The following is a 16,805-nucleotide window of genomic DNA, read 5'->3' on the forward strand; positions in this document are numbered from 1 at the left end:
TTACTCTGGTTTTCAGTGTTTGGGGATGAGAGGAAAAATTCTTAGGATTTATTGTTGAGCCTCAGATAGTGTGGGGTTTTTTACCCTGTACTACAGCTATTTGCATCTGAAAGGTATACCAGCAGTTTTTGTAGGTTCTATATGTACAGAAATCATGAAGGAGCAAGCTGGGGTAAGTAACTGATAGAACCAGACTAAAAAATCATCGTCCTTCATTGACAAAACCCAAGACTGAGATATTTCAAAGCTCCCTAGAAAGATTTTTTCATTCGTTTTTAGAAGATGCATGCAGATAAATTGACTAGACATTTTTTTGATTGCACTTTAGATACCTCTGGGATTTGTCTAAACTCTCCTGTACAATTTCTCAGCTTTTTAATTAATTTGGGAGAAAATATGTTTTGTCTAATTTCTAAGATTTTGTACGTCAACCAGAAGGATGTTGTAGTTGCTCTTTTGACAAAGTGAGATTTTGCAATCTGTTTTTTCAAATCAGAAAGAGGTAGCTTTTGCATGTTAATTTAGTTAAAGAAATAGACAACACCAACTCTCATTCAGAAGATCCTGAACCCTGACAGGAAGAGTAACCAAATTACCAATTCAGTTCTTGCAGCAGCAAAAGTCATTGGCATTGCTCATGAAGCTCAATTAAATGGATCATACAAAAACTAACAGCCTGAAATCCTGTTATGCTTGAAGCTGACGGCAAAAATCTCACAGGTTTCAGTGGGTGCATCGGTAGGCTACGACCTTGACAGAGAAACAACCTGGAGCTTTGTAATGCACATAGTAACCACTTTCCCAAGGACGTGTGTTATCTACACATGATCATATCCATCATAAATGTATTTTCTTTGGGCTGTAGAGGTGGCTTCTGAACTGATTCGCAGATGGTGCTGCCAGAAGAGATGGACAAGCCACCAAGAGACTCTACAGCAGTCTTCTAATAATGCCTGCCTTTTACAGAGCCTGACCTCTTTTCACCTTGTTAAAAGCAGTAAGTAGTAAGTAATAGATCTTGTCAAAGGTTACTCTGTAGAATAACCTCTGGAGATATTAGATAGAGGTGTCCAGAGAAATACCACAAAAAGGTGCTGACAAGGAAACCAAGGGGATTATGATTAGGAAGTGTGAATAAGCTAAGGTTTCAAACATACTCAGATTTTGGTTAGAAATGCTGAAGTACAGGAAGGAAATGTTCTACATACCATCAAGCCACCAAAAAACACACTTGAAAAGACAAGTTAAAGAGCCATCACATGGAGATTAAAAGACTCCACAGGATTTAAGAAAAGCTGCAAGAAATGCAATTCCACACAACTAGAATAAGAATTTCTTCCCCCTCAAAACCCAGTACGTCCCATGATAAAAACTGAGTAGCTGATTTGCTCAAAGGCAAACAAAAAATCTGTACCTATAAAATGCTATTTGTTCCTTCAGCTCCCCCTTAATCCATTTTTAAATATTCAAATTAATCTAACCTTTTACCAGAACTTTCACCAGAACATTCCCAATCATAGGTTTCCATTTAAGACATCCACATTTCCCCTAAAGAATAAATAAATGAAAAAAGACCCTAAAACCCTAATCCAGTAGCATAACCAAGAAAAACTATTTCTCCATTTATTCCAGTTTCTGAATTTAACAATTATGCAATGATTTAATTGAAAAAAAATCCAAGATGGTTCTAACAGTGTTCTTAGAGGACCGCCCCTACTAAATGTATTCTCAGTGAAGCTGCCGTACAAAGACTTGGTTTCTTTCAGCCAATTTTTTTGGACCCCATCAGCTGATGAAGCCAATTTTGCACTGCCCTCCAGGGAAGGCAGTCTGTCCCAGACAGATCAAACCAGATCAGACCAAATCTTAGGAAATATTTGGGAGATCTGGCACTTCTGCCAACAAAAGGCCTCTACCCAGCTGTTCAAAGCTCTCAACCAACACAGCCTTCCAGCAGCTTGCCCCATCTTACATGTGCAAGGGTATATAGTGCAGACAAGAAAGGTAAGGAAACTCAAGTCCCCTAAACTGAGAACAGACAGATAAATAGAGATAAACATAAAAATGTTTGCATCAACCTGAAAGGCTTTATTCAGCACCAAAAAAAAAAAAAAATATCTCTGGATGATTTACTGCCTTGTGTCTTCCTTAATATAAGTCAATTTTCAAAGGAGATGTATCTCATTTTGAAAAAATGTCGAAATCAAGTATTTTGACTTTTTCACATATTTTCCTCCCCTTTCATTTTGGCTGAAGCTAGTCACAAAATTTGATCTGTAACTGTGAACACTTTCAGGCCTCCACATTTCTCAGTGAATTTCTTCGTGTGAAAGTCTTGGGTGAGTACTTTTTTCCTTCCAAGAAAGTCACCAGCCTGGCTGCACAGGACAAATGAACTCCCCTCCAAAGCTGCTGCTCGCAGGATGCCCACCTTACCCCTGGCAACTGCTACTTGACTTAACTCAGGATCGGATGGGGCTGCAGAGAAACCCTGTGGCCCAACTGTCTTCTCTGCACAACGGCAAGGAAATCCCCTCTGTGCTAAATATGGGGCTTGGCAAGAGAGAAGAGGCTCTGTCAGGACCTTGCCACGTTAGAGGCCATCTCACATGCACCATACTTGAGAACACAGATGGCTCTGAGTTGGTCGTTAGATGGAGAAATAACCAGCACAGTAATGTAGGCACCAAAAGGATGATGCTTTTTCAGCACATGTTTTGAAGCCGGCTATTAGGGAGGCACTGGGCAGATGAGGAAAATGCTATCCGCAGAATTATAAAAGGCTAAAAAAGTACCATTTTTTGCATTTTCATTTCACACTTTCACAACCAGCCTTTAACAAAGACCTGTTATTTCCAGAGCACGGAGCACTTGCTTTTGCCTTTTTCTCCCCCAGCAATAAGCTAGACAGTTTATTGTCGTGTATCATTCACCATGTAGACAGGAGTCTCTCCATACAAACCAGTTTGCCTGATTGCAGCCGTGGTTTTGTTCTTAAAATTCTGCAATGTCAGAACTACAAACAATCGATATTTTATAAAATGCATTGTCCATGTGATACCTGTCCATTTCAGGTGCTATACAGCACTAAAACTTCTGTAAATGTAGACGTGGGCATTTTCCTGTCATAGGCCAGTATTTTCTAAGCACTGGAGCCAAGTAAGAGATTTGCTTGAAATCTTTCTTGGGCTTTCTGAAGGCACTTGAACCCTTCTGGCTGGCAATTTTATTAGTGGGGAAAGGCATAAGGAGGCTTCTGCGGCCACGTTCGCACCCGCCGTGCAGCGCGTGCTCCCACACCGTGCAATGTGGCCACGCGGCTCAGCAGCACTCCCAACGCCACATCTTCCCCTGTTCACAGAAGGGTGTTTCCTCGAAAGAAGAGATACAGCAAGGATCTCATCGTACGCAGTGTGCCAAACCGACGCTTCACTGCAAGGCATCCTCAGTACACTTAAGCTATCTGAAACCAACATAGCAAATTCAAATTTAAAAAAAAAAAAAAAAAAATCTATTTCCATGACTAGCTTGATAAGACAGTCATCATCATATCTGTTATTGTCCTCATTATAAATCAATTTAGCATTAATTACAACACTCAAAATATTTTTCCTAAGCTTACTCTGTCCCTAAAAACTTTCAGTCTGCTGAAAAGCATTTGGCTGACAGTGCACTGACTAAAAACTCCGAAATGAAAACTGGAAAACTGACAGTCTAGAAATAGGCTGTCCTAATATTTTGGAATACTAGTTTTTTGGCAAGAAAAATTGTATAGAGTCAGAGAGCACGAGAGAGAAAATACAAGATGTAGATCCTAACTGCTACAGTGGGAGCAATGTTTTCAAAGTGTTTCCTTGTGTATCCTGCAAGCTCCGCTCAATTTAGATAATCCTGTACGAGGTTCAAGTGTAAAGCCACAGTATTGCAGTAAAACAAACTATCTGGAACCCCTAAATTTTAGGATATTATTAAGTTGATTGACTCATCTGGGATTCATTGACTTGAACTGTTTATGTTAAAATGAACCCATCGTAATTTTTCACTGAGGAACAAAAAAAAAGGGGACGGTGGCATGCACTTCGTTTGATAACTTATTTTTCACAACACCTATTTGACTACACATAGTTGTGTTCATTAGTCCAAAAGCTTTTTAATTTAACACTGGGGAAAATAAAATCATTCCTGATCACTTTCAATAGAATAAAATAGGAAGCTGTGTCCTTATTTTGTGTAATGTAACAGAGGCCAAAAATGTTTTTCTCTGAAGCAGAATTTTTGTACCGTTAAGGTATCTGCAGAGTATCAGCTCTTATTGTCACTTTTCATGTTGAAGGACTCCTTGAAGGCTACAGAACTGGAGCACGTACTTTTTTAGCTCTCTATTAAAGAGATGGAGGGTATCTCGATCTTTAACAAAAGAAAGCTTTTCTCCTGAGAACTTGCTAGGAGTTTGAATTAACGAGGAATTAAGTTTCATCTCAGCAGTTTTACTAAACTTTGGAGAAAAAGGACACAATGCCACCAATCACCAAGTGTCCTCAACACCCATTGACTTTAATGGGGATGGCGACAGGTCCTCCTTTTAGTTGACACAGCACCTTGCAGAATTAGATCCAATCCCCTCCCCCTCCTCCTAAGAATGTGTTTTTCCCGCTTGCCACCTGATTTTTATTTTGCTTTGACCAGAGATGAAATTAATGTGGATGTTTTGGTGCTGACAACCTCCCTGTCAAATTATATAGCGACTTCTCGTGCTAAAACTTGTTTGTTTTCACACCATCATCACTGATGATCTCAGCACAGCAGCGCTCTGAGAATAATGGTTCAGTCAAACGCAAAGCTGGGAGAAGGAACATAAGACAATGTGTGCTTATATAGGGCCTACATAAATAGTGCTTTTTCAAAATGTTTGGCAATGAAATAATAGTTGTGGGGGTTTTTTCATATTTTTTTTTTTTTTTTTTTTAGAAATTAACCTCTGGATTGTTAAGGGTCCGGAGAACCTTTCCACACCAGGGTCAGTTATAAGGCCTGAAACTTTTCGGTACATCCTCCCACAAAAGATTATATGCAGAAGTTGCCCGTTGTGTGCCATTAATTAAACAACCGTGGGCCATACCCTCAGTCCACACAGCTTCAGAGAAGTCAACGGCATTAAACCAATTTCAAAAGTTAAAGAGCTGACCGCACGTAACATGGGTCAAATGAAGAAAATTGGAAGCGAGCGTACATGAATAGGGCTGGGGAGGTGGGGGTTGTACACTGGACGCTGTCTATTTATCACTCTTTACGGTGTTTTTCTTATTCAAAATTCCCTGTTGATTGCTGTTAAAAAAAAAATCAGAATAGCGCAGGCAGTGAAGAGATTTTTCCCAATTTCGGAAAAACTTTGCCTGCTCTCACTTGCAGGTCAGCCTGGGAACTGTGCAGGATGCTGGAGTGGCTTGGGCCTTGCTTTCCAGTGCTGCAAACAAATACTTCAATTTATTAAAACTGCAGGGCTACACTGCCTTCCCACATCTTTCCCCTTCCATCTTTTTTTTTTTCTCCTCGAAAATGAAAAAAAAAACCAAAACCAAAAACCAACCCACAGAACTCCACAAACAAAACATAACTGAAGTCTAAGGTGTTACTCCCAACTCACCACAGCATTGTCAAGAGTGAAAACGCACATCATATTTAGGAACAGAATTATATATCCTGCCACGTTTAACTGAAAATCTTGGTGAGCTTTTCGTCTACGTCGTGCAAGCCTGAGGCCAGAGTGGTGACTGTCACAGCCAAAGAGACACAGACAGATAGATGATGGAGAGTGCAGACTGCGCACCCACACATAAAGCGCGTGAGAGGAAGGAGAGTGCACGGAAGGAATATTAATTGAGCACAAAATAAGTATTCTCAATATCCCCCTGCCCCCTTAAAAAGTAGTCACAAGATGAGGAGAGCTACAAACGTGTTCATCTTGGGGAAACAGCCGTCCTTAACGTGACATGTCAGGCTATTACTTTAATAATGGGATTTGCACAGCACACAACTGATAGGCTACATTCAGAATAGACCCCATGAATCTAATTTTCTTCTCAATGAGTGTTATTGCAGTCGGTAACTCCACAGATTTCAATAGAGTTGCTCCAGATTTGTATCGGGGTGAGTGGAGAATTAGGCTCTACTATGATATTTTTTAAATCCACAGGAATGTAATTCTCCTTACCCAGTCATAAAGCCCATGGCTCTTTTGATCCTTTCTACTTTCGTAGCAAGTTATTTAGAGAAACTTGTCTTTTAAAGATTCACATCAAAAATTGTTAAATTACTGCTTTCTCTCACTTTTTGTGATAAACTAGCAATTACTCAAATTTAATCTATTTTCATGCTTGAGTCCATGCACTGCTTTATTAGCACTGAAGAATGAAAGAGCAGTACGGGAATTGTAGAAAGTGGTTTAGTTTTTACATCATTCATTTTTTCCCCACTGTCTTTTGTTAAATACTTTTCTATTGCACAGCTAGTAAAAGAAACTTACCTTATTTAATAACAGGTATAAGATAACCTTTAAGTGCTACACAGATACACTTAAAGATACAGAAGTGAGGAAGGAAAGAAAACTCCTTAACTTGTTTTTAACTACAGAATCTTTTCCCTCATTTTGTGAGCTCTCTGGGAAATCATGGAAGGCTCTATACATGTTGATCCCGATCTCTTCAACCTTAAAAAAAATGTGCAAATGTATGTGTGCTGTTGTGTGTCCCCCCCCAACCCATCACCAGCAAAAGGAGCTTTTTTTGGTTTTTTAAGTCACAAAAAAGGAAGTCAATGTGGTGGTTGAAATCCTCACAAACACTTAATAAAGATTTATTCTTCCTAAAACATTTGCTCAGTAATGAAGTTAAACAGTAGGTAGTAAAAGATATTCCTGAACAAAGCAATTTATTATCTTTTTCCTACTACATTGCTCATCTTTTAGTTTCTTCAGGTTGTATTTTACTACTATTCCAAGAAGAGAAGTTTCCTATAAGTGTGGTATTGGCATGCCCAAATTTCTAATGCAGACAGCGCTCGTTTCTGGACAAGCATAATTCCAGGCTCTTTGCCATCACACACTCAGGTCACCTTTGGAGTTCCTGCTGGGCTCCTAAAAATATTTAGTGACAAACTCATTCACTGACCTGACCAGAGCCAAAAGCAGGCCCAGATTTAACCAACCGGCTAAAATTAATTCAGATAGTACTTATGGAGGTATGATTTACTATTCACATTTTGAAGCTCTGCACCTAGCAACTGACTATTGCTGTTGAACATAAGGTTCTTTTTAAAAGTTAAGCGAGTGGTATATTTGGACTGGGAATAATGGTAAACTAGTTTACACATGACTGAATTACTGGCAGTTGGTTTGCAGCATCAATGCACAACAGAGTGACCTACTAATATCATCATCCATATCTTAGAGCGTGCCGCTGCTTCCTTAGACAGAATCCCTACTCTACAGGTAATTACCATAGCAACTCAGGGCTCCAGAAACAAAAGATTTAAAGCACAATAAAGGAAAAAAATAGAGTGAAATATGGTAACATCTCAATTTAGTGCTCACTGTTGTAGCCACTCCATGCAACGCATCCTAAACCAAATCTCAGACTCCGTTTATTGTGCTACAGAGCCCCCTGTGTTGAGCATTACATATTAACTGGCATTACTTACATTTGGCCAGAAGAAAAAAAAAACCAAAAAACTCAGATGTTAAATCTAGGAAGCACTGGTCCAGGTTAATTTCCCACATGAGCCAAATTAATTTCTGAGTACTTGCAAACAGCTCAGAAAAAAGCTGGCTATGAACAACGCTGCCTTACATGCAATGAAAGAGCAACTGAAGGCACAAGCCCACAAAGTAAACAGGTAAAAAGGCCACTTCTTCCTCTAAATGAGAAAAAGATCAGCCTAATTAAATACATTTCTCTACTAAATTTAGGCAGTGTGTTCAAGGATGACCAGTTTAAGCTCAGTACATCCCTGGACAGAAAACTTCAAAACACACAAATATACTGAGATTGGGACCATGGACTTCAACTGCATCCAAACGTTCACTGCGCGGTGGCACCCAACGACAAGGCCCTCAGGAAGGGAAGAAATTGAGATGAGAGCAAAGCAAGCTGTTTGACAAAATACTGCAAAAGACAAAGAGGTGATAGAAAGAAAACAGATAGAAACTACTTGTACAGTTTACGTGGGGTAGAGAGCTGAGGATGAAATCGAACCATGCCCTGTTCCTGCACTAACAGAGGTCTCAGTACCCTAGTAAGAGTAATAAAAACATTCAGAGCCAAAGAAAAGCAAAATTGGCTCCTGATGCTGGCAAAGGTAATAGAGGATTTGTAGTATTTTCCCCCAATTAAATTCAAATCTCATTCTTCCTGGCTTCTTCTAAAGACGTTGCTGTTTTTATCACCAACTGAGCAGAGGTCCCTGGCCAAGCGGGGCTGCACCCCACACCTTCAAATCACCTTACGTGGAAGGATGTCACAACAGTGACATGAGCTGTCTCAAAGGATGAGATTATTAAAACCGGACACCTAGGCAAACCCTGCTGATGACAATGTTTCAAGGCATTTATGTGTGAGGGACTGACTTCTTGAACAAATTCTCAAAAAAATATAAGATGGAAACAAGAACCAAAAGCAAAACATCTTTTAAGCTAAGGAAATTGTCGTAAGCTTTCAATGTTTTACTTTGAAAATCCTACAGCCTTCAGCAAAATCCTTGGAAAATCTCTTCGTGTTTATAAAATAGCATTCGATATCACCATCTAGGAACCTACAAACCAGGGCAACCAACTCTTTCTAAACTCTCCAAGGGCAAATAAGAGCTGCATTTCCCATGTGATGGCTAGTAAAAAAAATTGCTGACTCTCAGTATTTTTAATTACAGAGTAAAATAAACTTAGTGAAAAACAGTAGACGTACTATTATTTTAAAGTGTCGGGGTTGCCCCTTCAACCTGAGCCATAATAGGAGCAAACGGTCGGTGCACAAACCAACAGAACAGCTCCTTGGAGGTAACAAGACACAACAGCTTATCTGCTTCAACAAGTCTTTTCACCACATCACCAAAATAATTATTTTCTGTATGTTATGTTGTGCTTGTTATGTACACCTGAGACAATTTAAGTAATTTCTTTGGTTATATGTATAACAACAACAAAAAACTATTTCCATAACAGCGTATTGTTTTTCAATGTCAAGTCTACAAAGGCTAATTTCTGTACTTACTTCTGTAATATGGCTGATGCTCAAATACAGCATGATAAGGTTTTGTCTGATATTGTTTTGTCTGTGTCAGAGAATACTACACTTTAAAAATTGTAAATTAGCATAGTAACATACGTTTTGGTAAGAGGAAAAAGTGTTTTCACAGTTCTTATTCCAAACTGTTGCTTTAAATTTGCGATCAACTTTGATCACTCCTCAAGGCAGAAAAATGCAAAAGTCCTAAAAATACTATTTTAGGGCTACAGCCCTAAAAGCCTTAGAGCATTCTAATTTGCAGAGCAGAATGTATAATTTACCTAGAAATCAGGTGGTTTTTTCAGGGGTTAAATAGCATGCACCGTGGAGAAAGGGAGAGGACAAATCAACAGAAATTGTTTTGAGATATTGCAGAGTGGCAACAACTTACCAAGCTGTCTGATCGGCCCTGCCATTAGTACTCACGACTGACAGAATCTCAAAGCATTTTAAATATTTCCACTAGGACTCACGTATTCCTTGCAACGAGAGTTTATACAGGAAAGATTAAGCCAAATAAGCTGTCTTAATTATATATGTCTACCTATTAATTTGGTTAGTATGAGATAACCAAAACCAAATCAAAGCAAAAGAATCACCTGGACCTATGAAGCAGAAGTGAAAGACCTGTTGCTTTATACACGTATCCGTGTTTCCAGCAACTGTGTCTACTGGGTAGAGTTTTCCTGCAATGAGTTACAAGAAAAATCGGTATTTGCGGGCCTTGAGAAAAATTACCATTTTGTTCCAATAATAAATCACATGGTCCTTAATAATAATAATAAAAAAAAATGCTGTAAGTAAAACCAGTTTTGCTCTTCTTTTATTGCAATATCTTGTCCAGAAATAATTTTCTCCTAATGAAGGGTTTATAGGAAAGATGGTCACTGGAATTAAAATTAAAGTTGAAATATGGCTAATAACACATAAACATAGGCATAAGTCCTCAAAGCAACAGGTTTATAGAAAATCCAGAAAGTTAACTAACGGCAGAAATTAGAGACACAGGATGACAAAGATTAGAGGAAAATTCTTGGATTAAATAAATTGTCTTAAAAGCAACAACAACCTTGCAAGAACTCTTCTAATATTTAAGATCCTCATGCCTTGATTAGGGGCACAGAGGTAGGTTTTTAAAGGGGGCCACAAGCAGACAAGTTAATAACCAAGTTTCAAATCATTCTGCAAGACTTACTGAGCTCACAGAGATTCTGCCCACACAAAGCTGAAAGGTTTAGTACGTAAAAGCTGCCTTCTGAAGGCACCGTGAGATTGCCTCTCTCTTATCAACTACAGAGTGAACTCTACCTCTCACCGAAACAATCTTTTACAGAAGACTCCTCTGCAGCTCACGGGATAAATGTAAGCGATGGCAGCGTATTTTAGATTCTGAAAGTGAGGAAGTGAACATCAAATTAAAAAGTACCTATTACACTTTATCTGTGAAAGTCGTTCTGATAAATGGCGATGTAAATAAAACGACGTGTACAATCTCGCTTCTATCTTTTCTTTTAATCTGTATACGTTCCCCAGGGTAAATTAGCAGAGGTAGAGTTCGATAAATTGAAGCTGAACTATTAATGGGTATTTTGGTGACGGGGAAAGGGTTCTGATTGTTCTAAAAATGTAAAGTTTTTAAAATACTGCAAGTGTAAGTCCTGGAAGAGTGCCATCCAATATTCAAGAGTGGCAGCTGGAGCTTATTGCCTTTTTTATATGCTATTACAAAACTTGTTGATTTTAAGCATTAGTCTGACTACTCCTAACAGTCTCAAATTAAAGATGTAACAACAGGAGACAAGAGCAGTTTCTTTTTCATGCCATAAGTTCATTATTTCTATTTCCTGTTTCACTGAAGTTTTTCATTTAAAGTTCTGAAACTTTGATGATCTCCACAGATGCAAACAAACATAAATCTCATGTAAGTTAATGGGACAGAAGAAACATCGCCAAGTCTATGGACAGCAGTAGATAGCGGTTCTTCCCAACCCATGCATGATAAAGAGTAATAAGAAATCCCTGGTTAGTTATCATAAAAACAGACTCCTTACCATTTTCTGTAGAGTACAGTCAGGTTCAAGTTGTTTTGTTCAACCACCACGCCAACTGTTCTTTCTTTTTAGTGACTTTTTTTAAAAAACAAAAACAAAAACCACCTTACTTTGCCAGTGATAGCTGGGGGGAAAACCGGCGAGAGCTTTTAGACTTCAGTAATTAAGGCCATCAGAACTGTACTTCATTAAAGCGGTATAAAACAGTTCAATCAGGAGTTACATCTCAGGTTGTAGCTATTTGCCCCTCTCTCATTCTCTCCTCCTTTCTCTCCCTCACCCTCACCGTTTCTTTCAGTAAGTGAGACTAATTTTTCCAGTAGCCTTTAACTCACTCGATTAACTGACGTGGAAAATGTGACTACAAACTCGTAGCACTGTCTAGCCTCCAACTCAGCACAGATTCAACTTTGTTGTAAGTGGTGAAGGACACCTAGCAAGCTGCTACTTGCTAAGTTCATAACCCAGGAGTATATACTCACAAAGAACAGGACTGCGCCATCTAGTTAGCTGCCAGCAGGCTCTGCTCTGCCTGTTGGGAGCGGATGCCTCGGGATGCAGGGCTTTAGCACTTGGGAATGTTCGGTTTCTTAAAGATTCAATTGGGTTTTTCTAAATAAAATATCACTACTGAGATAATCCACATGCAGTGGATATGGGAAAATTTAGGTTATAATAGCGCAGCGAACTTCTACATCTATCTTTGATTTACAAGATAAAAGCAACTTTTAAATTAAAGAGCCTTTCTGCTAATAGAGCTTATTATGCCAGAGACAGGAATGATTTTCCTAGAAAGTTGTCCCTGTGTGCATGCCTATTATCTTTGCTTTCCCCCTTTCACTAATGAGCATTTATCTAAAGAGCCTGTTAATCCTCTGATGTGTGCTTCTGGTCAGAGGTAACAGTTTGAATAAAACCACTAATCACTTATCACTAATCACTGATCATTAATCACACTTTTCCCTAGTGCTTTGCGACCTGTACAGCTCCCCTTAGGATTAAGGAGTCACAAATAAGGATTTTAGCCATTTTTTATAAAGAATTTCAAGCTTTTGATACCGACAACCTCATTCACCACATGAAAGTTACAAAATACCAAGTGGGGACTTTCAACACTGTACACTTTTCTACTGAAAATAAACCATACCCTTACTAAAGTGTAGTTCCTTCAGCAAAATCCCCCCAAATTACGCTACATTTTTGCATTTGGCTCTCACCTTCCACCTCTCAATTTTCTTTCAGTCTGGTTTCTGGATTATTTCTGCATGACAGTTTCTTACAAGAAAGTTTTCCCTCATCGCTGTTCCTTGATGCACTGCTGCTTGTCCAAACGGCCAGACAAGGAAAGGCTGGTGCAAGGCAGCGGGTATCTCTCTGAAAACTGCACGGTCTCAAGAAAAGCCCAAGCAAGGTGCTTCGCAGTAATTAGTACGCTTCCGTTCAAGCTTTAATTTCATCTAGCTAAGCACTGTTTCTTACTGATAATATACGGAAATCTTCTAATCTTGCTGCTTAAGATACTCCTAATATCATTCTCGATTTAAAAAAAAACAAAAAAAACCCAAAAAACATATGGACATTTCATTTTCCTTTATTCCTACCCCCATCTTTGAACGACCTCTCTCTTTCCGATTGTAAAGCTTATATTAAGCCCTGGAGATGAAGGATCACTCACCATGCTTGGACATAAATAATAGAGGAGGCAGAGTTTAGCAAGTATTCCCCTTACACTCCTGAAGCTCTTAGCGTCCTGAAAACTTCGCTGGGGAGAGAGAAACCCCTGTAAGAGAGGACAGTGGCGGGGCAGGGGGGGGAGCGCGGAGCTGGGGAGGGGGGCGATGAGCGGAGCAGCGGGGCTGAAAAGGGAGAGCGGGGCTGCAGAGCGGGGCCCCTGTCAGCACTGTCCCGACCCCCCCCCCCCCGCGCCCCGGGCCCGACGGCATCAGAAGCGGAGCATCAGCCCCGCACCGGCCCGCAGCATGACGTAAGGGCCGGGAGCAGCCCGGCACCCGGGGTGTCTCCCGGGGGAAGGCGGCCGCGCACCGCTCCGCGGCCACCGCCGGCGGGTCCCGGCTCGGTTGGGGCGCCCAGGCGGCGCCGCGAAACTTGTCCAGAAGTTTAGGGGCAGCGGGGAGAGGGGGCGGCGGGGCAGCGCGCCGCCGAGCTGTCACTGCCGGGTGCCGCCGGAGCAGGCAGAGGCGAGGATCCGTCCAGCCCGCCGTGGGGCGCGGGGAGACCGCGGCCCCTCCGCCGAGAGCTGCCCGTCCCGCTCGGGGCAGCGCGGAGCGGGGTGCTGCGTGCGCCCCGCGGCAACCGCCCCATCCCATCCCGGGAAGCGGCGCGCAGAGACTTCCCAAACTCCCCGAGGTGCGGGCGGGGAGCCCGGCTGCCCCGCGGCTCGGCGGCCGTGCGCGCCGGGCCCCCCGCCGCCCTGCTCTGCCCGACCCTCCGCGGGACGCGGGGGTCGCGCACGCCCCTTCTCCCCGCGCCGCCTTGGCGGGGCACCGCTGGGACGGGGGAGCGGCGGGATCCCCGCGCCCGGCAGCGGCAGCGGCGCGGCAGTGGCTGGCGCTCCCGCCTCCGGAGCAGATGCGCTCGCGGAGAGAAGAGCCCCCGCGGCCGCAGGCTGCCCCTTCCCCAGCCGCTCACCCCGGCGCTGCTGCCCCGCTCCGCGCCGAGCCGAGCCGAGCCGTGCCGCGCCATGCCGTGCCGTGCGGCGGAGCGCGGGGTGCGCTGCGCGCCGCGCCGGGCGCCTTCCCGGGGCAGCCCCGTATTTTTAGGAACTTACCGCCCGGCGCGGCGGGGACGGGACCGGCAGCGCGGCCGGAGGAACCACGTTGGACTGAGGGACGGTTACAATACGTTCTATTTAGAGAAGCATTACATCACCCTCCGTGACGTCACGTGGGATTCCTGAACTTCTAAATCATTGCGGTCCGTGCCGGGCGGGCGGGGGGGGTTAAGGGGGAGGGGGGGGACGGCCGGGCGCGCGGGGCGGGGGCGTGGCCTCGTTCGGTCCCGCCCCCGCCGGCGCGGGGTGCGGAGGCGGAGCGGGGGTGAGTCAGCCTGGAAACAATGTCCCGCCCCCCGCGCTGGGGTCCGACACCGCCCGCAGCGGGGGTCGCCCTCCGGCGGGAAGGGACGCTCGGGAACCGGGGAGTCGGGAACGGGGACCCGGACGCCGAGCCCAGGGGACGCGCAGCCCGGGAGGGGGCTCCGGAACTTGGCTGCGTGTCCGCCTGGGCGGGGATGGGGTTGTGCGGGGCTGCCAGCCCCGTCTCACTCCCCCGGGCCGGCAGCTTGGCGAGGCGCAGCGGGGCGGTGCTGGGGTCCTCCGGCCGTGCCGGGGGGCTGCCCCCGCTGCTCGGCAGACGCGGAGCCTCCGCCGAGCGGCGGCAGCAGGGGAGGCCCGCGTTCGACTGGAACTCGGTCCTGCAGCCCCGAACTCTTATGTTTGTTTGTTTGGGTTTTACCGAGAAAATGGCTAACAAATAACGCAGCGTCCGAGGCGGGGGGAAACCTCCGTCCCGAGCTGCAGCCCTCCGAGGGCGCGTCTCCGCCTGCTCAGGTGTGCCCGGTCCACGCGTGTCCACCTGCTCAGGTGTGCCCGGTCCACGCGTGTCCTCCCGGCCGGGGCGAACCCAGCAGGGCGCTGTGGCAGCACAGTACTAAAGTCTTAACTGATACAATCAAGTATTTCACTGCTTTTCCAAGGCTTAACATTCTGGAGCTAGTTGACAGTATGTCTATAATTATCTGGGACGGTGACAAGTTTATTATTCCACCCTGTAACTACTTCAGTGCCTCCTTTCCTGGGCTTGCTTCCGTTAAGAATTAATTCCTCAGCCTAATTCTCCTCTAGCACCTGGGTCTGGAGGTTCCTCTAGCACTTAACTGTCCACACCGTAGTTATCCAGGAGGTATTCTTATCAAAGATACGTGTGCTAATTAACTGGATTTAGCTGCTGATTCATGCCAAGAGGTATGACTTAATTTCGATGCAGTGTTTTAGCAGCTCAGCCTGGGATGACTTGTGAGAAGACCTCAGTGTTTCGAGGCAGGGTCTTAGAATCTGTAACGTATTGCTTGCTTTGGTTTTTCTCTGATACTCAATTAACAGAGGAGAGAGTAATAAAACGTGCACTGCCAAAATCAGGAAATACTTTATAAATGCCAATAATACAGCACTTCCAATAATACCATTCTTTTGCAGGCTTATATTAGGCTATCTAATAGTCGTCCTCAGCTTTTAACAATTCGCTGGCACTTTATGCAGGATTTAAAGCAGATAGAAGCGGATCCTGTGAGTGACTGATGATAGGTTTTGAACTCATTTAACTACTTAGGATAAGGCTCAATGATGCTGTCACTGTAAGCCTTCGTTTTGTCAGGTATTATCCTTGGAAATTGCATACCGAGTGCAAAGTGCCTTACCTCTAAATGTCCTGAAATTATAAACTACAGAGATGACTAAACTAATAAATGCAGTTACTTCTGTCACACAGGAAGGGTTTTAACATACAGAAACACTGCAGTTATTTAAGGCCATGACAAAAAGATTTAAGTGCGGGACGCAGCTCTGCATCTCTCATTGAGATTTCATCATACAATTTATGTACTCACACTTTTTACAGATGCACAGCCAGGACTGTGGCTGATCAATGGTTTTCCTGCGGTAGGCACAGTGTTTTTTTCTCCAGGTTTATAAATGAGACCAAACTGGAACTGGCAATGGAGAATTCAGACACCACTCAAGGATAACAGGGCCCAACGCCCCCAGGTACCTGCGTAGTAAGAATCGGTTATGGCAAATTTGACGCAGATAGAAGCAAACAGAATGCTAGGTAACGTATTAGCCATAGTTTTAATTATCAGTCTAGGGGTGATGCTTTCTTATGAATGATATTGTAGACCCCATGTGACTTGTACACAGATTATAGTGAGTAAATAACTGGACCTGCTTTAATTTAATAAATTTTGTTTAAAGTTCCTGGCTCAAATATTCTGCATGTCCTTCTGCCCTGTGCAGAGCGTCATGCAAAAAGACATCCTAAAAGCAAGATGAATAAGACTTCCAGATTAGTCAGATCAGTAACTTTACATCCCACGTACCTATTTGGACAGATCTCTACCACTTGAAGAGACGGACAGCTTGCAGCAGCGGTTTGTGTGTGTCTGCCGCTGGGAGGGTGGTGACAAATGCTTTGATAGGTGGTTACGCTGGTTTTTGCTGACAGCAGAGCAGAGAGATTCTGGATTCCTAAAATGAGTCTCAAGTCCCGAGGGAAGACTCTTGACTCTTGAAATGAGCTGTAGTCCTGGCGGGGAATGAGTATAAAATAAAGTCAACAGTTCCTCTCAGGTTTAAATCCGCTGCAGTATGTGTCACGTATTGTTGCTTTTCCCCATGCCCAACTTCTGCTTCACTTGTCACCCTCAGCTCCTGCTGCTCTCCTCCCTCTTCCAGCTCTTTCCTTGC

At 43.4% G+C, this 16,805-nt stretch overlaps 1 protein-coding gene across 9 annotated transcripts in view; it reads right to left on the reverse strand.

The window, feature by feature from the left end:
* CREB5 (cAMP responsive element binding protein 5) overlaps positions 1–14,209 on the reverse strand; it is a 261,478-nt gene extending 247,269 nt beyond the window's left edge. Inside the window, exons 1-2 of one of the 9 annotated variants that reach the window (XM_054817766.1) lie at positions 14,115–14,159; positions 13,002–13,088 (exon numbers count right to left, since the gene is read on the reverse strand). In XM_054817766.1, coding sequence (XP_054673741.1) covers positions 13,002–13,004 — 3 coding nt within the window. In that variant the 5' untranslated portion in view covers positions 13,005–13,088; positions 14,115–14,159. Of the gene's footprint in view, positions 1–13,001; positions 13,089–13,975; positions 14,057–14,114 lie in introns of those variants that run through there. The other 8 variants (XM_054817763.1, XM_054817764.1, XM_054817767.1 and 5 more) reach the window with 8 other exon arrangements.
* Positions 14,210–16,805: the final 2,596 nt, after the last annotated feature.

The sequence above is a fragment of the Grus americana genome, chromosome 2 (genome assembly GCF_028858705.1).
Source record: "Grus americana isolate bGruAme1 chromosome 2, bGruAme1.mat, whole genome shotgun sequence".
Classification (NCBI taxonomy): Eukaryota; Metazoa; Chordata; class Aves; order Gruiformes; family Gruidae; genus Grus; species Grus americana.